Below are 21,148 nucleotides of genomic sequence, written 5' to 3'. Positions count from 1 at the left end.
ATTTTTTTTAAACCAAACTTCCTGAGAAGAAGAATGATTCAGAAGTCATTCGAAAGCACAGAGTTAGGCAGGTGAGCTGTGGAGTAATTTATGGGAAAAACTAGAACAAGCCAATTAGTTGTTACTCTAAAATTGAGACAACTGAAATTTTCTTTGATGGGGTGTAGAAATAAAACCCACACCTGTGGGGTAACCTCAGAGTAAAACCTCACATCTTTCCCTGCAAATATGGGCAGGGTTTTCCCAGTGCTGGGATGTTGCATTTACCAATCTTTTAAAATTGCTGGAAAATCTGAAGCTTAAAGAGGGGAGATCCAGGTTGGACATGAGGAAAAAGTTCTTTCCTGTGAGGGTGGTGAGATGCTGGAACAGGCTGCCCAGGGAAGCTGTGGCTGCCCCATCCCTGGCAGTGTTGAAGGGCAGGTTGGATGGGGCTTGGAGCAACCTGGGCTGGTGGGAGGTGTCCCTGCCCATGCAGGAGGGGTTGTATCTCGGTGATCTTAAAGGTCTCTTCCAACCCAAACCAGTCTGTGGTTCTGTGATCTAACTGAGCTGAGGAGCTGGTGTGTGAAGGAGGCACGTTTCACGTCGGGGGGTCAGATGAGCTGCATGCTGACTTCTCTCTTTCTTTACAAAATGTAAACGATGCATTGGGTGTTGCTCATTTATGCCTTCATTGCTCCTCCTCTTCCCTGCCCTCGCCCAGATGTCCCCCTCCCCCTTAGACACTGATATGACTTAATACAGCTTAGCAGTGTTCTGCAGATGCTAGGGAAACTCTACAGATGTTTTGCAATCAGACTGCCTGAAAGAGCAGCGTTCTGAAGTGCTTCTCTCTGATGCTGTGGTGCCCTGACGAGGCAGCAGCTCCTTTAGCAGCTTGGTTTTGCTTTTGCTTTACAATGTACACATCACTTAAGCCTGAAGTTGCTGCCTCAAGGCTTGTTTTGGTAGCAATGCTGATTTTCTTCCAGAAGGAGTTTAGTCTTACATGGTAACTGCTTGCTGAGCAGGTACTTTCTCACTCCTGCTCATGGAGTAAGCCCACTGACTTGTGTTCAGTAGAACTTCCAGCATAAACCGTGGGAGATGTGGTATTTTGGCTTGAATAAGGTTAGTTTGTCATCTCCAGAGGTTGATAACCTTTCCCTTTCTCTCCTTCCTTCCAGCCTCATTCACAGTTATGTGTTACAATGTGTTGTGTGATAAATACGCCACCCGGCAGCTCTATGGCTACTGCCCATCTTGGGCACTCAACTGGGAGTACAGAAAAAAGGGAATCATGGAAGAAATTGTCAGCTGTGATGCAGATATCATTAGTCTGCAGGTAACTGGAAAAGAAATGTATTTTTCAACTTCCACCTTTAGAATGAAACGCTCCCTTGAAAACACTGTTTGCCTGCTTGCTACCAAATTCTGGAGCTTCCCAGTAGAAGCTGTGTGTACAGCTCCTTGTCTAAGCCTTGGCTTGTACTTTATGAAATGGGACCAAGTGAGTGAGCTAAAATTAGCTAAGTTAGTAGGTAATTTCTACTGGAAGATCTGGGTCTTTTCCTCTTCAGATGAGCATCCTACTGCCTGCTGGGTGTACAGGCTTTACTGCAGGAGAACGTGGAATGCTGTAGCTGCAAATGCCACTGTCCCTTGTCTGTTCCTGCTTGGTATAGAAGTTAAGATCCCCAAAGTACTCTGACTGGCAAACAAGGGGACTCTCCTGGTCGAAAGTAAATATGGTCATTGGTACCTGTACCCTGTGCTGTGTTGGTGTAAAATCATCGCCGGTGCTTCGAACAGTTGGATGCATCTGGTTTCAAACTGACTTTTCAGTTTCTAACCAAGTTCTGGTAGGCAAAAATCTGGCACAAAAAGAGAGTAGTTACTTTGCTCTGAAAACCTTGAGTCATCAACCTCTGGAACCCTCTTGGATACCAAATGTTACTAGAAAGAAAACTGAGTCTTACAGAACAGCCTTGTGGGAAAGAGCTCTCCAGATGAACCGCTGGTTGCTGCTGGATACCCTCTCAACCTCTCACAAGTTTTAACCCAGGAGGGCACCCACGTTCAGAGGTCAAAAATATCAGGTGTAACCTATTGCTGTTCCAAGTAGGCCTGTCACTTTCCCTTTTGGGGGAATTCCAGGATATCCAGGAATACAAATCTGTTTCCAGCAGTCCATTAAATCTAGGAAGTGACAGAGTAGTGCCAACAGAAGCTTTTCACTGGGGTGAGAGCTGCTGACTGCAAGCCAAGGCAGGACCAAGGGGCTGTACAGCCACAGGAAAGGGTGTACTTGACTTTGTCAGCCCAAGGTCTGTGTGTTCCATTCCAGGAAGTGGAAACAGAGCAATACTTCACCCTTTTTCTGCCAGCCTTGAAAGAAAGAGGATACGATGGATTCTTTTCTCCAAAGTCACGTGCCAAAATCATGTCTGAGCAGGAGAAAAAGCACGTGGATGGCTGTGCAATATTCTTCAAAACTGAAAAGTAAGAAGCAGCTTTTTTAAAAATAGGTTAAAACCAGCTTGATTTAGGCCTGTCAGCTTTCCTCTCTCGGGTAACCAAAGTACTGAGCTATAAGGCAAAAGTTAAAGTTCACTACAAAGAATGATCCTCCCTTCCCTTTTGCTGCTCGGTTTGTGACAGTCCTTTGGTTCCTTTCACCCTGGGCACAAATAAGTCTCTTCAAAACCATGGAAGTTGCAGGAGAGCAAGTAGGAAAAAAAACTTAGGTGCTTCATGTGCACATTTTTGGGCAGATCTAACAAATACCTCGCCCTCCACAAACTTTTCCCTTGCTTGACCCAAGTTTCACCCCTGTTAAGATTTACCTTTCAAGATCTGTAAGCTCTGCTTTGGGTATTAAATCTTCAGGGCTTAAAAGAGCTATTACTGCCAAATGATCCCAATACTCTCTGCTTTTAGGCATATAAAGCTTACATTGTGAATACCTGATTCAAAAGACTAGACTGAAAGCATCAAACTCTTGGGAAGAGAGGAGAGGTGCTTCTTACACTTCTCATCTGTGTAAACTGCTCATGGGTGGTACCACACTGAGTAGCCCTTGAAACAGTTTTTACCACACTGAGTATCCCTCAAAACAGTTTTCAGGAAGTAGAATGGACATTTTGCAGAGCTTTAGCTCCCACTCAGAGTTTTCATTGCTGCCAGGAACAAAATCAACACCTTTCAGATCATGTATAAAAAACAACTCCACTGATTTTGAATAGAGGAGGTCTGTGAAAACAAACAACTGATGTTTTTCAAACCTTGAAGCCTTGATAGTATCAGGGATATAGACAGAACTGGTTATTCTGCTTCAGTTAAAAATCAGAAAAAAAAAGAGGACAAAACAAAAAAAATCCTTTTCAATAAGAGTCACTGACTGGTTTGATTTGGAAGGGACCTTCAAGATCATCTAGTTCCAACCCCCTGCATGGGCAGGGACACCTCCCACTAGACCAGGTTTGTCCTGAAGCAAAGAGCTTTCAGGCATCCTAAGGCTGGAAAGGACTGAAGAACCAATTTCATAAAACTAATGGTGGTAGCCAGTGGTTTGAAAGAAGCTGCTTTTTTAAAATGCATTTGCCCAAAGTAACAGGCAAGCCTTTAACTACCATCTCATCTTAATTTTTTGCCTAGAACTCCTGAGGAAGTATGATAACCTCTTGAGTGTTGCTCTCAATAGTCTTCTCAGAGTGCTACACTGAAACAAGTAACCACTTTTTAAGCTCCAGGGTATCTTTGAGATATATCTTTGAGCCCCTGAGAGTATCTCCCTTGCCAGACCAACAGCTCTGTCCTCACTGGGGGGAATACTTTTTAGAACTGTTTTTACTTTTAAAAAGAGAGAGGACAAAAGCAACGTGCCTCACCCTGTCCTGCAGGCTCTCTCCTTGGATGGGGCAGGCTGGAGGGCAGAGAGAACCCACAGCTGTTCCCACAGGTGCAGATCCCTCCTGCTCACAGCCAGTTCTCTGTGTTTGCTCAGGTTCACACTGGTGCAGAAGCACACAGTGGAGTTCAACCAGGTGGCCATGGCCAACTCTGAAGGCTCAGAAGCCATGTTGAACCGCGTGATGACCAAGGACAACATCGGAGTTGCTGTGGTGTTAGAGGTGCACAAGGAACTCTTCGGAGCAAGTGAGTGTGACCCTGGATCTCTCTTTGATGATTCAGTTCCACCTCAAGGGATGAGTTATGCTCTGGAGAATATTAGTGCCACTGGTGGTGGTAACCAAGTACTTGGAGATGAGCCAGTGCTTTTCCATGGGCTAACCTGAGAAATGCTAGCTGGGACAGGACACAGGTGACGTGATCTCCTGCTCTGCCAGTTGCCCAGCACTCAGCTTTCTGCTTTCAAGCTTTTGTCCCTGATTATTTATTCTGTTAGATTCTTCTTGAAGAATTAAGCTTTTCCAAGGTCAGAGTGTTTACGTGCAAATGCTCTTACCGGTAGTTGTCAGCAATGTTCAACTTCTGTTTCCAACTCTTTTTTTTTTTCCCCCTTGATGGAATCCTTCCATCCTGCCCCAGTGATCAGATGACAGTGCTAATGTACTGATGGGGAAGAATGAGATTATCAAGTGTCTTTCCATGCCACTTGATTGACTCACATTTTCATTAAGTTTGGTCAGATGCAGCAGGCAGCTTCAACATACTTAAAACTGCCACCCTGCTCTGTCTGCCTGTCCAGATTTGTTTCCAGCCCTTCAAAGGAGAAGAAAGTCTCAACTGCAGGGCTGGGAGGAGCTGCCTGTGGCTTTCTGCCCCATCTTCCAGAGTAGTTTCTCAAATAAACAGTAAAAACAGGCTACAGTGTTTGGCAGCAGCTAGGTTCATACTGCATTCATTTAAGCAGGTTGGAGTTGTTTTCCCAAGGGAACAATTTGCTGTACGGTAGCAGCTGAGAGTCAGGAAACTCCCTTGGGCCTTCAGTATTGAAAAGTGGTTCAGGTCGAGTGGTGACCACATTGAGCAGTAGAGAAGGAATGCAGCTGTAACAGGATCAGGTTATGCTGGTGGCTTTTACTTTCCTATATTGAAGAGATTCAGTCACCTAATATTAATGGAAACATTGCTGATCGAGGAGGAGTTCAGGTCATGCCTTTTTTCCCAGCAAAGTGCATCTGACCTGGACTCCTTCACAGCTAGACCCTGAATGTGAACAGGGGGGTGACACCATCTGACCTGGAGTCCTTCACAGCTAGACCCTGAATGTGAACAGGGGGGTGACACCATCTGACCTGGAGTCCTTCACAGCTAGACCCTGAACGTGAACAGGGGGGTGACACAATCAGCCTCTCACTGATTAAAGTGTCTTTTTATCAAGGTATGAAATCGCTTCATGTGGACAAGCAGCTGCTTATTGTGGCCAATGCCCACATGCACTGGGACCCTGAATACTCAGATGTGAAACTCATTCAGACCATGATGTTTGTCTCGGAACTGAAGAATATCCTTGAGAAAGCCTCCAGCAGGCCCGGGAGCCCAACAGCAGATCCTAACTCTATCCCTCTGGTGCTGTGTGCAGATCTCAACTCATTGCCTGATTCAGGTAAGACTAGTTGTGGCTTAATTTTTATCTTACCTTTTTAGAATGTTTGAATCCTCTTCTCCTTCAAGGGTGATTGCACTTCCCTGGGTAGGTGTGGAAGAAACCTCTTTAGTAACAGCTGCCTTTGGAAAGCTGGCTGAAGAGAATGCACATCCTCCAGTTGAGCAGACTCCTTGTGATCAGTTGCATGCTGCAGAAAAGCTGGTTCATAGCATCATAGAGTGGTTAAGGCTGGAAGGGACCTTAGAGATCATCAGGTTCCAACCTCCCTGCTATGAGCAGGGACACCTCCTACTAGACCAGGCTGCACAAGCCTCATCCAACCTGGCCACAACCTCCCTGGGCAACCTGTTCCAGCACCTTCCTACCCTCATGGTGAAGAATTTCTTCCTGATGTCTCACCTAAATCTCCCCTCTTTCAGTTTAAAACCATCACCCCTTGTCCTGTCACTGCCCTCTCTGGTGAAAAGCCCCTCCCCAGCTTTCCTGGAGCCCCTTCAGGCACTGGAAGGTGCTCTAAGGTCTCCCTGGATCTTTCTCTTCTCCATGCTGAACAGCTCCCACTCCCTCAGCCTGTCTCCAGAGCAGACAGGCTATGAAGGTTGTAGGTTGCACCTACAAAGCTGTAGAAAAGAACTAAGGGATCTTCGTTAGATCATTAAATAAATATCCATGCCTTGAGCAGCAGTAATAAGTAGGAAAGGTGTGAGTTTCTGGTGGAAGATGTCTCTAAGGAGACACGTTGACTTTAGTAATCCCAATGTTCGAAATGGAAAGATCAGGTGCCAGAAGAAAGCTGCCTCTCTGGCACCCCCTCACCTGGCTCCTCCAGTACCAGCACTCTGGGTCTGCTGTCATCCTCCAGAAGCAGTGTCAGAATGGCTGGAGAGCCCCAGTTGTGTGCCAGAAGGGTGTACCTGGCTCAGACATGGACAGGCCAGCAGGAGGTGTCCCCTCAGGTGGAAAGCTCTTTCCTGATCTCCCAGGGTTGCCGCGGTGGTTTTTCACTGCCGACATTCCTCTCTTCTCAGGCAACATCCTGAATCCTTTCCTTTGCACACAGGTGTGGTGGAATACTTAAGCAATGGCATTGTGGCTGACAACCACAAGGACTTCAAGGAGCTGCGTTACAACGAGTGTCTGATGAACTTCAGCGGCAACGGCAAGAACGGGGCTTCGGAAGGAAGGATCACGCACGGCTTCCGGCTCAAGAGCGCCTACGAAAACAACTTGATGCCTTACACCAATTACACTTTTGATTTCAAAGTAAGCAGCGATTTTTCCGAAGTGGCTGATGTTGGCCTGGTCTCCCCAGGACGCTGTCTTAATGCTCTGAGTGTTGGCTGGCTGTCTTTTTGCTCCTGTGAGGGCTTCACCGCCGGTTTCTCCGCTGGCCGAACACTCTGCGGTGGCCGGAAGCGAGGTCCGTTCTCACTGTTGTGTTTCTCTTTCTCCCTAGGGTGTGATTGACTACATTTTCTATTCCAACACTCACATGAACGTGCTTGGTGTCCTGGGGCCTTTGGACCCTCAGTGGCTGGTTGACAACAACATCACTGGGTGTCCACACCCTCACATCCCTTCCGACCACTTCTCACTGTTAACACAACTCGAACTCCATCCTCCGCTCCTGCCTCTTGTCAACGGGGTGCACTTGCCTAACAGGAGGTAGTGGCACCTTGTCCCTCAGAGGGCAAGGACCTGTTGTCATGGACCTGTACAGTTGTAAATCGAATTATAGAGGAGTGAAGTATGGCCAACCTTAAGCTGCTTCTCCAAGCTCCTTTTCTTATGTGTTTGATAAGAGATTTTGCACATTTTTGGTGCATATTGGTATCATTTGGCACTAGGGCTGGAACCAAAGTATTATTCCCTTTCCAGGTTTTTAATTTAATATTATTTAAAAAAAAAAAACAAAACTGGCAAGCTTTTTCTTTTCAGTAGGAAGCTGCACTTAGAGACAGACAAATGAGATTCAGACCTTGCTTATTAACATATTTCAAGATAATGCTTTTTTTCCAGAACATGGCAAAATGAGCCAACCTTTTAGGAGAAAGAAAAACAAAAACTAGAAGGGCTTGGTTTGCAGGAAGAAGATTAGAAATCCTGTTTGTTTGAACCCAAAAGAGAGACTGAACTCTGGGCCCAAAAAACATTTTGCACATTAGCGGAGCACTTAATACCTGACTATAAACAATTCGTAGCATGGCCCTGCCCCTTGTCTAACTAGTGTTAGGAAACCAAAGATGAGCTAATATCTCTGAGGAAACTGCAGGTTTAAATTCTCCTGATACCATTTCATTCACACTGACACATCCAGCAAAGCTCCCAGGGCTGTGCAGGTGAGTGTTGAACGCTGCCTACAGGTCGCTTGCTCAGCAGACACCCCAGGGACCTTCTTCAGAGCTCTCAGTCCTCTCTGGATCCTCAGGGATCTAAAGGACCTTCCTTTCTGGATCCTCAGGGATCCAAAGGACCACGGTGGAGCGGAGCTGCCTCTCTGCTTGGGCAAGCCAGGGTGACACAGTTTGAGAGCAGGGTGTAGGAATGGGAGGAAATGGCACTTGGCAGAACAAGCTGCCGCAAACGCTTGGGCCCCGGGCAAGTAAAGAAGTTGCAAATCCATCCTAGGTTCCTGTTTCCCAAGATGGGAAACTTGGGATCAAATGATTAAGCACAGGGTACAGGAAAAAGCCCCTAGAAGTGGAATCTTTCTTCTGCTTCCAAAGGGCTGGCAGAGCAGCTCTTGGCATGTTTGGTTTCATTCAGGAGCCATAAACATGCCGGGGATTATTGTTCCTGACCCTAGTTGCCAAATAACCATCCCACTTTTTTAAAAAACAAACTCTCTTTTCTCTTGTCAGTCAGGGTTGAATTCTAAAGCTGCTGGTTCATTCCCAACTGTGCATTCTCTCTGGATGTGTTGGAAATCTTCTTTTTTTTATGTGTCCCTTTTTATGCTCTAGGTGGCCAGTTCCAAACCTTGTGCCTCAAGAGGCATTAAACAAAATGCAATTTTCTGAAAACTTGGTTGGCTGCTTCATGTTTAAAAAATATGGCACAGTGATAGGAAAAGGTTCTGTCTGTGTTTTTAAGTTTTTCTTTATTCTGCTTTTTTGCTGCTATAAGATTTTTTTCTTGGATTTCTATTTTAAACTTTTCATGCACTTTACTGTTTCTAGTCTCAAAATGTGATATTTTTAATAAATGAGAACAAATTTTCCATTTTATGACTGAAATTTTTAAACAGATTGCTAAGCTATATTTATGTCTCATTCGTATGCTTAAAAAAAGAAAAAAAAAAAAAAGGAGTCAAATTTAAATGGTGAAATTAGTTGTAAGAACTAAGGAGCCATCTTCTGTCTTGCAAAACTGCTAAGTCAGGTTGTTCCTCTACTCTTTGATTCAACATTTCCTTTGTCGTTTTATACATAGGAAATTATCCACGGGGGGGAGAAGAAATACAAAAGAAATAAAAATCAGTTGGATCTGGAGTAGAAACTATTCCCTGACTTTTGTTGGGGGCTGGGGAGGGGGTGGTGTGGGGCAGAAGGCAAAAAGGAATCAGTTCAAGGAAACAACCGCTCCCTTTTTAAAAGAAGTGCCTAAAAAAAATTTATTGAGGCATCACCTAATTGTCTACAACCAATTGTCAGGGGCACCAGGTAACAATTCCTGGCCAACAGTTGCTTCATGCAGCACCAAAAAAAAAAACTCCAACCAACCAAAACCCCCAAGATGGTTAAAAATAAGCCCTTGGTAAAGGTGGATTTTCCTCTAGGTGCAGGTATCCCTTTTTTAACACACCTCAGCGTCGGACGCCCGGCCGTTGCGGATCAATTGTGAAAGGGATCTGAGAGCACAGTACTGGAAAGTAGAATAGCATGAAAAACTTAATTTTGTGGACATTATCTTTCTGTCATCAGCTGCTGTATTGTTTTTGGAGGGGGGGGGTTGCTCTGCTCTGGAGTTGTGCACTACCAAACCCTTCTCCTCCTTTGCCTACACGCATGTTAACGTGAGCAATATTTCCTACCATACTTCACTCCCAATATTATGATTATTATTATTTTTTGAGATGTTTGTATAAAATGGAATTTCAAAGTCACCTATGATTGTCTATGAAACTGCAGAGGAGCCCGTTTGTTAATAAAAATGAAAACCAACAACAATCTTTTGTAATATGGGGGGGGAAGGGGTGTGGAGAGGATGGGGATGAAGGAAACAACCAACCAACACCCTCCACCTTGGCAACCCTTGTAAAACTGCTCCAGATGGACTGACTTTTGTTTCTGACCCACTGAAGGGTTCTGTTGCAGGAAGGTGTTCCATTGGATTTTTCTCTGCTTCTTCCAAACATCCACGATGCTGTGGGATTTAAAAAAAAAACAAACCCACAAAGTTATTTTAACAGATGTTGCACAAAACCTTTTAATTTTTAAAAAAAAAAACAACAACAAAAAAGAGTTGTGTTGATGGTTCAGTCAATGCACGTAACTGGGGATGTGCTGAGCCACCTTTTGCTGCCTGGCTCCCTGTTTTTCTTCTGGTTTTGTTTTTGGAGCAGTATGGGGATTGTGCTTTCTTCCCGGGGGAAAAAGAGAGAAAGGGGAGAGGGAATAACACAAAGCAAAATATCCCTGAGATGGATCAGGAACCATCAGTTCTCTCCATCCCTGACCCTCAGTTCCAAGCACTGAGGAATAAAGCTCTGGGGTCCTGCACTGCTCCTGACTCTCTTGGTTTACTTCTACCCACCCAGTGCCTGGTGTCAACTTCTAAGCAACTGCACTGCCTGAAAAACAAGCAGAGGAAAAAAATATCCAACACTCTTCTAGAAGCAACTTTTAAAAATTGAAAATGGTAAACCTGTTAGTTATGGGGGTTTGTGTGTGTGTATATATGTGTATATATATATATATAAAAGAGAATTTTGTACAATGGAGCTGAAGATTTTTGTTTCCTTCTTTCAATGTGTCAACATTTGGGGAGCTCAAGCTAGAGCCAGGTGTGACACAATGGGCTCTGAGACCACCTGTCCTTCCCATTTCCCTCCTTCAGAAGCCTTTGTTGGCCCTTTCCAGCATTCCTTGGGAAAGTATTTTGCTTTACCCATGAGCTTTCCCTGTCTGTTGGAAGCCTGTTCAATCTGCACATCCTTACCTGACGTGCTGGTGGTTCAACTAAAATCAGGCTGTCAAGGTGACAGAGCAGCAGGTCAGTGTCCTTGGTCACCACAGAGGTGAGATGTTCTTCTGGGCAGCCTTCACAACCCAGACTGCCAGGTAGAAAGTGAAGCAGCATACAAGGCCAGCTGAAGCTCACTTGGGCTCCAGCAGTGGTATGGTTTTGGCACCTGTCCAGTTTCCCTGGGTCCCAAAAGGAGCTGAAATGCTTGGTCTGGGAGGGTTTTTACCCAAGGGACCCAAGACCTGTTTCGTTAGGAGACCAGAAAAAAAAGGAGCCCTCGATGCAAAGAGATTCAGGTTCTTCTGAGTGTTTCCATCTCATAGTGGGGAAAAGCATCTTGTGATAAGCGACTCATCAGGTTTTGATAGGATCACAGAAGTACAGCCCCATGCTCTCCCCTTCTCACCCTTCAGTGTTCAAAGGCAACACAAACCCCAGGAGAACCTGGTGGAAACAATTCAGGTCTTAAATCTCTATGCCAAGCATCAGCCAAGAGCTCACTTTAAGATCAAAGGCAATTTTAGGAGAGTATAAAGCTCCAGGCCCAGCTCGAAGTGCCACGGTGCCTTCTCCTGTGACCACTTTGCACTGACTTTGACCTCAGGTTTGCTCTTCCTCCAGGAAACGAGAACAGGAACAAAAAAGCAGAGTGGCTGAGGCGGGCACAGGCGCTGCATGACCAGAAACAGGGCAAATTGAACACCTTTGAAAACTCCCTCATCCTCAGAAAAATGATACAACTCTCTAAAAGGTAGGAAGAGGCAAAAAAACTTGGCTGTTTTGGGTACCTTTGAGGAGGAAGGACTTCAGGAGTACAGTTTCTTGGCAGATGTCTGCCTGGAGACAGAGAAATGCTCGGGCACTTTGGTACTTGAGGGTGTTTTAAACAGTGTTGTTGATGGCAAAGCACACCAAGTGAGATGATATTTTACCTTTTTTTCTCCTCTCCCCAGCAATCATACAGTGTGTTTAGCTTGCAAAATCTCTCACCAGTTGAAGGGTGATGCTTGGAGTGGTCCTGGTACTGGCCTTCTCTTTGTTGAACAGTTCCTACAATGTAGGTATTTACTGACTTTGCATTTGTCTCCATTTGTCTTTGTTCCAAAGCAAAAAAAAGGCAAACAACCCAACCAACCAAACCAACAACCTCATGGTGGCTTTCTTGACAAGTTAAATTACTTTGGCTTTGGTTTCCATTTCTCCTTGTGTGTTTGCTTCCTGAGCAATTCAACGTGAGCACCTCAATCCATCAGCTCCCAGGCAGTGACGGGAGCCCGGGCTCACCCTCCCACCCGTTTTCACTGGGATTATTTTGGGAGAGAGTTGTTTGTTTGTTTGTTTTCCTTAGATTTCTTTCTTGTTGTTGCCTTTGCAACCGGAAGGTCCCGTCCCTCAGAAGGTGGAAGTGCACACAGAGAGGGGGAAGCCTGGATATGCTTACACTAAATTGGAGGAGGGGTTTATGCCTTATTTTATGGCAAGGGCAGCTTTGCTTTACTTGGAGAGTTAAACCCAGAGCCACTGCTGGCCCCAGTTCTGCCCCGGGGCAGCTCTGCAGCACCAGGGAGGGGCAGCCTGGGGGGCCTTCCCCACCTCAAGCCCTGGCACAGGGACCAGGCAGGTCTCCCAAGAAAAACCTTTGCCAAGTTTGACCCCAGGACTTGGCACCAGGCTTGCAAGAGCTGCAGTTGCCAGCGGAGACCTGACCCTGCATATTCCACATTTCCCATGAGAATAAACGCCAAGGAACCTTCTCTCCAGCTCCCTCCTTTGCTTTGACAAAAGGATCCTTTTATTTTTCTTTTCCTCTTCCCCTGAAAACTTCCTGGGGAAAGCGCCCCGGCGCGGCGCGATTCCCCCTGGAATTATACTTCGTGTTTTAAAAAAAACCAAAACTAGCCAAGAAAGCAAAATCCCACCACGTGGGGACAGCAGGGACCCAGGCAGAGCGAGGACCCACCCCCCTGCAACAGACCCAGCCCAGACAAAATCGTTGAGGCTGCCGGAGCTAAGCAGTCCTGCCCTGAGTTAACCTTAGGGCAGCTGGGGAGAGGGAGGTCCTCAAAACCGTGAACTGGTACTTTTTTCTTCTCCTTTTTCAAGTGTTTCTTTTGAAAATTGAACCACCACCCTCCTCCAAACCGTGGAGATGGGGCACTGCTCCCACTTGATGAGCAGGGCTAAATAACTGCTTGTTTCTTCCCACCTGGGTACTTTCCTTCTGTAGGGAATAAACAGCCCTTTTGCAACCACTCTTGTCCCCTGCTGTGATTCCTGAGAAGCACCAAGAGGGAAGGAGGGGGACACAGGGACCAGCTGGGACCTGGGACACACTTTTGGCATCCAGGGGGGGTGGGATGACCCAAACACAGTTTCTACCATTCTGGGGAGGTCCCCAGGCCTCAGACACCTACCACAAGCATGGCCAAGCCATGGAGATAACTTCACATGGGGTTGCAAGTCACACCAGTCCACATGGCCAAGGGACATCCCTGTCCCACATCAGGGTCCCCATGGGACATTGTGTCCATCCCAGGAAAATGGGGGTCTGTGGAGAGAGCCTCTGCCAGTCACTGGGAAATCTCCCAGTATTTCCCATTTCTCCCGTGTTCATGCAACTGGGAGCCAGCACTGGGGGGGCCAGGGAGGTCAGATCCCACAGCACAACCCATAGCACAACCCATAGCTCCTCCCAGGAGCTTCAGAACAACGGACAAACACTTGGACAGAGGAAGGCAGCACGTTGGGAAGTGCCACCCAAAAGCTTCCCAGCACCACAGCCCGGTCTGACTCCCCCTACCCCAGAAAGCCCCATTTTTTACACAAATCCATGCAGAAAGAGCTGCCACAGGGTAGGGGGGGAAGCATGTTCATCCTTTTATTGGTGGCGCTCGGGACAGGCTGCCGTCGCGTGCAGGAACATCCCCAGGGGCACCCGAAACACCCCTGGGACCCGGCGTACCTTGGAGCCAAGGGGTCACATCCCTGCTGGATCCCCAGGGGAATAAATCACCACGGGTGGTTATTTATTCTTGTACCCAGACAGGGGGAGAGATGGGGTGAGGGGTCTGCCCAGGGGGGCAGCTCCATGGCTCTGCTTCCCGCCGCGGCCGCGCCACTGCTGCTTTTTTGTTGGTGTTCCTGGAGCTTTTGGGGGAGGAAAGAAACGAAAATGAAGGAGCGGGGAGGAGGGGGTGGTCCTGCCAACACCTTGGGTAACACCCCTTGCTTTTCAGTCACTGGGTATTGCCTACCTCCGCGACAACTTGTGGATGAGCAGCTGGATCCAGGGTGCCTCGGGGGCCACGCACACCTTCTTATTTTTCTTCAGGGTGAGGCTGCAAGGCAACAAGATCCCCCCCCAGCCCCATGAACACCTCTTCCCCAACGTTGCTCTAACCATCACCTGCAGAGAAAACCCCTCTGGCTCCCCAGCATGGGTGTGAGCACATTCCTGCAACCCCTGCTGGGAGGTAAGGGGGGGGGGGGGGGGGGTTCCAACCCATGCAGGGGTGTTGGAACTAGATGATCCTTAAGGTCCCTTCCAACCCAACCAATTCTATGACGGACAGGATTTTTTTGGGCCTTGACCTCAGCTCCGTGAGCCATGCTGGGGGTAACCTACATTAAAACGGGCAGCAGCATCCCATTCAAGAGCCTGTGCCTTGCCAGAGTCACCTCAGGACTTGGGAGCTTTGGAGGGGGATACCAGCACCTGGTGTACTTTTGTGCTGGTAGGTGAGCAAAGCAACTCGCAGGCCTTGGCTTGCAGGCTTTCCACTCACATGATCTCCTTCCTCCTGCAGTGGATTCCTGGCGGTGTAACGTCGATGGCAAGGATCAGCCCCAAGCTGATGACCTGGGTGGTCGATTTGATGCACTTGCACCTCATGTTGGTCAGCAGGCTCTCCAGTGACAGACCTGTGCCCAAGAGCAGCCCACACCCAGGTCTCGGCCCCTTGTTTTGGGGGGGACAGGGGGACAACCCTCCCCGCGTCACCGTCCCATCCCGTTCCCTCCCCAGCGCCATCCGGAGGGGCAGGTTTGCTAATCCCTCCTGCCACAGCCTCACGAGGTTCCTTTCGGGCAGGCAGAGGGAGTCTTTAACTTCAGGGTTCGAAAACACAACCAACGTTCTACGAATGAAACCCACCACCCGCCCACCAAGAGCTCGAGTTTCGTGGGGGGGACGGACTCGAAGAGAAACAGGTTAAACCCACCACGGGCGATGCCCCCCAGGTCCCAGACATCGCCCTTCCAGTTTGAAAAGACAAACTCGAGGACAGGCAAGAGATGCCGCTGAAAGCTCAGGGGAGCCCGTACCCAGCCCCACCGGGGGGGGGGGGGGGGGCACTCCGCGCCTCTGCCACGGCCTCTGGAGGGACAGGCAGAGAGGGACAGACAGACAGACAGACAGACAGACACCCCAGGGTCAACTCACCGCCCCCGGGCACCGCGCTGCTCAGCAGCAGCAGCAGCAGAAGCAGCAGCGCCAGCGCCGCCGGCAGCCGCCGCATCCTGCCCGCCCGGCCCCGCAGCCGGGGCTGCTTTATAGCCCAGCCCGGAGGGGGATTCACGCCTTGGGAAACGCCGTCGGGACACACACACACAGACACACACACATACACACACACGACCTGCCCCGGCGCTTCCACTTCTCACCCGCGCTTCCCCGTGTCGCACGTGTGCCCCAAAAAAAAAAAAAAAAGGGCAGAAACCACCCTGGCCGCCCCAAAAAACCTCCTGCTTGCCCCGTGTTTCTGGGTGGAGAAACGTCGGGGAGCCCCCGGCTCTGCCCGCCCCCCCCCCCCGCTCAGCATCCCCCCAAAGACCCCGACACGCCGCAGCAAGGGAAGCAAGTGATGGTGACAAAGGGCTGACAACCTTTATTGGGCCTGTCCTGTCTTGCCCGAAGGGGCCACCCAGGGCATGGCTGGGAGGGAAGCAGGGACTGGAGTTTTCAAGGGCTTAAATGCACGAAACGGGAAAGGAAACGGGGATACGGGGAAGAGGCAGCAGCAGGGCCCCCTCTGCGCGGGGCGGGGGGACACAAGGTGGCAGAGGGATGGGGTGGGGGAGGCATTTTTGGGCCCGGCCCATCTGGCTGTCCCAGCGCTGTCAGCTTCCTCAGTGGGGAGCCGCATTCTTCCTCCTCCTAGAAGCAGAAGCGGGGAGAAACGTGTGAAGATCTGCTCCCGCGGGGATGCCCCTGGTCCTGCCGGGAGCCCCTTTTCGCTTGGGGTGCACGGGAGCTTACAGGTTAGGGAGATCCTGCAGGAGCTTCTTCACCCAAGGGGTGTCAGGATCCACGCAGACCCTCTCCATGCTTTTTAGCTTAATCCTAGAAAACACGCAGGGTGTCAGCTTCCCCCTCCCCCGAGCTGGGAGGGGGGTCGAGCAGCTGAGCCTCCCTGCGCTTTTCATAAGGAAAAAGAACAAGAGACTAATTCCGGAAGGCTTAAAGGGGTGGAGCTGAGGGCTCTTACCCCGCCCAGGGTGTCTAGGACATCCCTCTGCCGGGACACCTCTCCGGCAGGTGGCACAGGGCTGTGCCGGGGTCTCCCGCCGCAGAGATGTCCCTTCCCAGCCCCGGGAGCCACTTACACCACCTCGGGGCGCCGGCAGCTGCTCCCCACCGGCCGGACCTCGATGCTGCTGTAAGTCCGGGGGGAGATGAAGGCCCTGGTGATCTTGGCACAGCGGCAGCTCAGGTTACCGTTGGCTTCCAGGAGAGCTGGAGGGGCACAGGGACACCACGGCTCACGCAACCCCCCGCAAACCTGCCCCCGTCCCCAAAACATCCCGCCCCTCCCACCCCACCAGCATCACCACCCCCACTCACCGAAAAGCCTCGGCGATATTTAAACCCCGGAGGTGGCAGCACCTCCCAACACATCCCACTCCCCTTCCACCCCCCCCAGCACCAAACTCCAGCCTCACCTGCATCCCCGGGGCGGTGGGTGACCAGCAGCACCCCCAGCAGCAGGACCGCCCGCACAGCCATGCCAGCCCCATCGCTGTCCCCAGCAGCATCCCCCTATTTGAGCCAGGAAATAGGAGAAGTGAAGCGGGCGCTGGGGGGAGGCCCTGGGGTCCCGGGGGTTTTCACCCGCCTCCCTTCCCGGCTGATGGCTCTCGCTGAGCTTGCAACGTGGTGGAGAAAGAGCAGCTCAGGGCTCAGCAGGGGCACCGGCTTCCTGGAACCCGCTCCACTTTCCCCTTCCTACAAAGCCGGGTCTCGTAAAGACATCCCTCATTTCCCCCAACACTTGTTCTTAGCCCACACACCCGCAGGAACCTAGAGGGGGTTTTGGGGTGCTTTTCTCTTCTGCATGATCAGGTATTGCTGAGCACATCCCACCCTGAGCTTTGGTGGCTTTAGCTCTTTCCCCCCCGCCCCCCCCCAGGCCAATTATCCCAGAACTCTGCCAAGTGACCTGGCACCCATCCCCTACATTTCCTCATTGGCCTTTACTGCTTCCAAAAGCTCTGCCTGCAAACCTCAACCCCATCAGGCACGCCAGCATTTGGATGTGGGACAGGCTGGTGGGATCACCTGGCAAAATCGTGCTCTCCAATCAGCACCAAAGGAGACAACAGGTTATGCTGGGAAGACACTTTGCTTCCCTTGTTGGGGTTTTAGGGCTGGGACACCCATCCCAGCTACCATTGCTGCCTAGGAGAAACCTTTCATAGAATCATAGAATCATAGAATCCTAGGGGTTGGAAGGGGCCTCGAAAGATCATCTAGTCCAACCCCCCCAGCCAGAGCAGGGTCACCCAGAGCACATCCCACAGGAAGGCGTCCAGGCGGGCTTTGAATGTCTCCAGAGAAGGAGACTCCACAACCTCTCTGGGCAGCCTGTTCCAGTGCTCTGTCACTCTCACAGTAAAAAAATGTTTTCTGATATTCACCTTGAACCTCCTATGCTCCAATTTGTATCCATTACTCCTTGTCCTATCACTGGTCATCACTGAAAAAAGCTGAACTCCATCTTCTTGACACTCACCCTTTACGTATTTGTAAACACTGATGAGGTCACCCCTCAGTCTCCTTTTCTCCAAACTAAAGAGACCCAGCTCCCTCAGCCTTTCCTCATCAGGGAGATGTTCCACTCCCTTAATCATCTCTGTGGCTCTGCCCTGGACTCTTTCCAGCAGTTCCCTGTCCTTCCTGAACTGAGGGGCCCAGAACTGGACACAACACTCCAGATGTGGCCTCACCAATGCAGAATAGAGGGGGAGGAGAACCTCTCTTGATCTACTAACCACACCCTTTCTAATGCACCCCAGGATGCCACTGGCCTTCTTGGCCACAAGGGCACACTGCTGGCTCATGGTCATCCTCTTGTCTACCAGGATTCCCAGATCCCTTTCACCTACACTGCTCTCCAGCAGGTCAGCCCCCAACCTGTACTGGTACATGGCATTTTTCTTCCCCAAATGCAAAACTCTACACTTGCCCTTGTTGAACTTCATCAGGTTTTTCCCGCCCAACCTTTCCCCATCCTTGTCTCATTCCTCCATGAAAAGGGGCTGTTATGGTGCCCAACATGTGCCTGGGCACCGCCCAGGTTCCCCCACCTCTGGCAGAAATCACACAATGGTTTGGCTTGGAAGGGAGCTTGAGACATCTAGTTCCAAGCCCCCTGCATGGGCAGGAACATACCTCACCAACACAGCACACCTGAGAACGAGCATCAGGTGCCCATGACAATTAATTCCAGGAAGGCCACAAGGGTGGGGTTTAGCAAAAGCTCTGCTACGTTTTTTTGAAGCTAGGAGATCCAGGGCAAATAAAACAGAAGAAAAAACAAAACAAAACAACCCAACTTGAATTTTATTTGACTTGAGCTCTCAGGACAGGACATGCCACGCTGTGCAGTGAAAAAAAACCCAGGCACACACTCTGCCAGTGAGCACTTTGCATGGGAAGGGTCACAAAGTGAGAGCAGCCCCAGGCAGAGAAAGGCTTTGCAGCCCACAGGCAAGTAAATAAATGAAGGGTTCATATTCACACTGATCCAGGGAGCAAATCCCCCCCTCAAACCCACCGTGGGGCTGGGGGCAGCAGCCACCCCTACAGCAGCCACTGCTGGGGCCAGACACGGGGCTTTTTGGGAAGGGGGAAGCGAGGGCAAAGTGAGGAGCAGGCAGGTTTTCATGCCTGTGCATCATCTGCCAGCCCAGCTCAGGGCTCCCGGCGTCAACTTCCTTAGCAGGAAACTTATTTTTTCTTCCTGTGAAAAGCAGAAGGAGGAAGAAATGTGTGAATGTGGAGAAAAGCGGGGTCTGGGAGAGGAAGCTGCTGCCCCAAGTGAAGGAAGTCACCGCTGTTTCCTCAGGGCAGGCATCACCCACAGGGGGCAGCTCCTGGCCACAAATCCGGGCAGGATGAGGGAAGGTGGCTTTCCCAGCCGAGCATCGACGCACTATTGCACTTGCAATGAGCAAACCCTGCTCCTGCCATTTCCTCCTCCCCCAAAATAGGGTTGTTTTGTTTTGTTTTGTTTTGTTTTTTCCCCAAAAATGCTTTCAGAGGCACAGCAACAGGCTCAAGCTGGGGAGAACACAACCCATGGATGGCAGCACCAGCACGCCGAACCACCAACCGCTGCCTTGCCCAGCAAGGTCTCACCCCTCAGCACCCTAAGAGTAGGTCCCTTGGTCCCCTGAAAGCCCTTGGTCCTAGAAGTGCTCCTCAGAACCATGGGTGGGGTGGGATGCTGCCCAGGGCCACCTGAGTCAAAAAGGCTTTCATCAAAGCCACTTACGTGATAGCAATACGCTTCAGCAGCTTCTTTACCCAAGGGGCATCAGGATTCACACACACCTTCCCCGAGGGGTGCAATTTAATTCTGAAACACAAGGAGAGTTGATGAGCGTTCTCCTGCCCTCCCAAGGCAGGCACTGGAGCAGCCAGAGCCCGTCTGCAAGACACAGCTTTCATGCACAGTGCTAGCAGATCCCAGGAAGCTGCTGGTGACAGAGGGAAGCCACAGGACAGCCAGGAGAAAGCAAGATGCAGCACGCTCCCATACGGAGCAGAGATGGTGCTTGAAGCCCAGAGGTAACTGTTCAGAGACAGTTTTCTCTGCAGATGAACGAATGCAGCAAGGCTGAGCAGTTAAAGAAACCTGATGCTTCTGCTCAGCGTGCTGCTTTAGCCAGGACAGGGGTCACAAGAGAAGCGCTTGAGCCGAGATGCGTATTGGGAGTGGAAAAATTAAATATGGCTCATCCTGCCTTGGTGCCCAAGGATGTGCTTCCTCCAGGCTGCAAACACACACTCCCAGCACGCTCCCCAGTAAGCACCAGTACGAGGAAGTCATCCCTTCCCTTGCTGGAAAGGCTTGCTTAGGTAGAGGGGAGCACCGGCAGGTCAGCTCTGATGTTTCGTAGCCCCAAAGCGTGGGTGAGCTTGCTGGCATTTTGGAAAAGCTTCAGTTTTCAGAAAGGGAGCAGAGAAACGAGGTGGTTGTAGGAGGAAAGGTGCAGTGCTGGCCCCCTGCTCTGCAGGGGCTGGAGGGGAAAGCAGCTCTGCCCCAGGAGCCAGCTGCAGCACTTACATGATCTCTGTGCGCCTGCAGGTGCTGCCCACAGGTCTGATCTCAATGCTCTCGTACCGCTTTGGACTCAGGTAGTTTGAAGTTGTCTTTAGGCACCTACAGTTCAGGTTTCCATTCACCTCCAGGATGGCTGAGAGAAGGAGAAGGGAGCAACTTACAGAGACAAACAGCATTACGTAGAGACACAGCAAGCAGCTCCAAATCTCTTAGAGAGCCAAAGAAATGGTCCCTTTCCGTGCTTTCACTGACAACACTTTAGGGACCACAGTGAGGAACCATTGTCTGTGCCTCCACCTCAGTACCCTGCTCTCACACAGCTCCTGGAAGCTGAACAAGCTCTTGGCAAAGAAGGATGGTCACACTCTTCCCTTGGCTACGAGAAAATCCCTGGGCTAAACAAGCAGGAGGAGCCCTCATCTCCCCCGGTCCCCTTCGGAGCAGGATGCCGGCGACGCCCACCCATGGCAAGGAGCACAGCAGGTAGGAGCTGGCGGCCGTGGGCACCTCTGCAAAGACACCAGAAGCTCACCTGGACAGGCTAGGTGGGAGAACAGCAGCAGCAGCAGCCAGGGGAGCAGGGGGGCTCCTGTCCCCAGCCCAGCTGGCACTCGCATCCTCACGGCAGGCTCCCAGGGACCGACTGAGGAACCGGCCGGAGAAATCCCCCTATTTATTTGGGAGGGTCTTGCTCTGACACAAGCAGCCAGATGAAAACTTCAGCAGTCACACCTGGCCAGCAGAGCGTGAAAAGAGGTGACGACATTTCTTGCACGCTCCCACTGCTTGGGTCAGAAGCTAAATTTACAATATTATTGATTAAAACACCAGTCATCGG

The 21,148-nt window shown here is 50.2% G+C and overlaps 3 protein-coding genes across 3 annotated transcripts in view; 1 reads left to right on the top strand and 2 right to left on the bottom strand.

Annotated features, from left to right (window-relative positions):
* Positions 1–8,779, top strand: part of CNOT6L (CCR4-NOT transcription complex subunit 6 like) — a 32,720-nt gene extending 23,941 nt beyond the window's left edge. The window contains exons 7-12 of the mRNA XM_051619477.1: positions 1,170–1,327; positions 2,330–2,484; positions 3,989–4,140; positions 5,330–5,554; positions 6,618–6,820; positions 7,014–8,779. Of these exons, the coding sequence (XP_051475437.1) occupies positions 1,170–1,327; positions 2,330–2,484; positions 3,989–4,140; positions 5,330–5,554; positions 6,618–6,820; positions 7,014–7,226 (1,106 nt within the window). The 3' untranslated portion in view covers positions 7,227–8,779. The remainder of the gene's footprint in view (positions 1–1,169; positions 1,328–2,329; positions 2,485–3,988; positions 4,141–5,329; positions 5,555–6,617; positions 6,821–7,013) is intronic.
* Positions 8,780–13,994: 5,215 nt separating this feature from the next.
* LOC127384177 (C-X-C motif chemokine 13-like) lies at positions 13,995–15,261 on the bottom strand. Its single transcript, XM_051618260.1, has 3 exons — positions 15,186–15,261; positions 14,530–14,665; positions 13,995–14,082 (listed from the first exon to the last, which is right to left on the bottom strand). The coding sequence occupies exons 1-3, from the start codon at positions 15,259–15,261 to the stop codon at positions 13,995–13,997; spliced, it is 300 nt and encodes a 99-aa protein (XP_051474220.1).
* Positions 15,262–16,403: 1,142 nt separating this feature from the next.
* Positions 16,404–20,927, bottom strand: LOC127384704 (interleukin-8-like). Its single transcript, XM_051619503.1, has 5 exons — positions 20,843–20,927; positions 20,314–20,443; positions 19,519–19,602; positions 16,685–16,781; positions 16,404–16,478 (listed from the first exon to the last, which is right to left on the bottom strand). The coding sequence occupies exons 1-5, from the start codon at positions 20,925–20,927 to the stop codon at positions 16,452–16,454; spliced, it is 423 nt and encodes a 140-aa protein (XP_051475463.1). The 3' UTR covers positions 16,404–16,451.
* Between the last annotated feature and the right edge of the window lie 221 nt (positions 20,928–21,148).

The sequence above is a fragment of the Apus apus genome, chromosome 4, assembly GCF_020740795.1.
Source record: "Apus apus isolate bApuApu2 chromosome 4, bApuApu2.pri.cur, whole genome shotgun sequence".
Lineage (NCBI taxonomy): Eukaryota > Metazoa > Chordata > Aves > Apodiformes > Apodidae > Apus > Apus apus.
The sequence above is the reverse complement of the archived record's forward strand: the minus strand, read 5'-3'. Positions and strand labels throughout refer to the sequence as shown.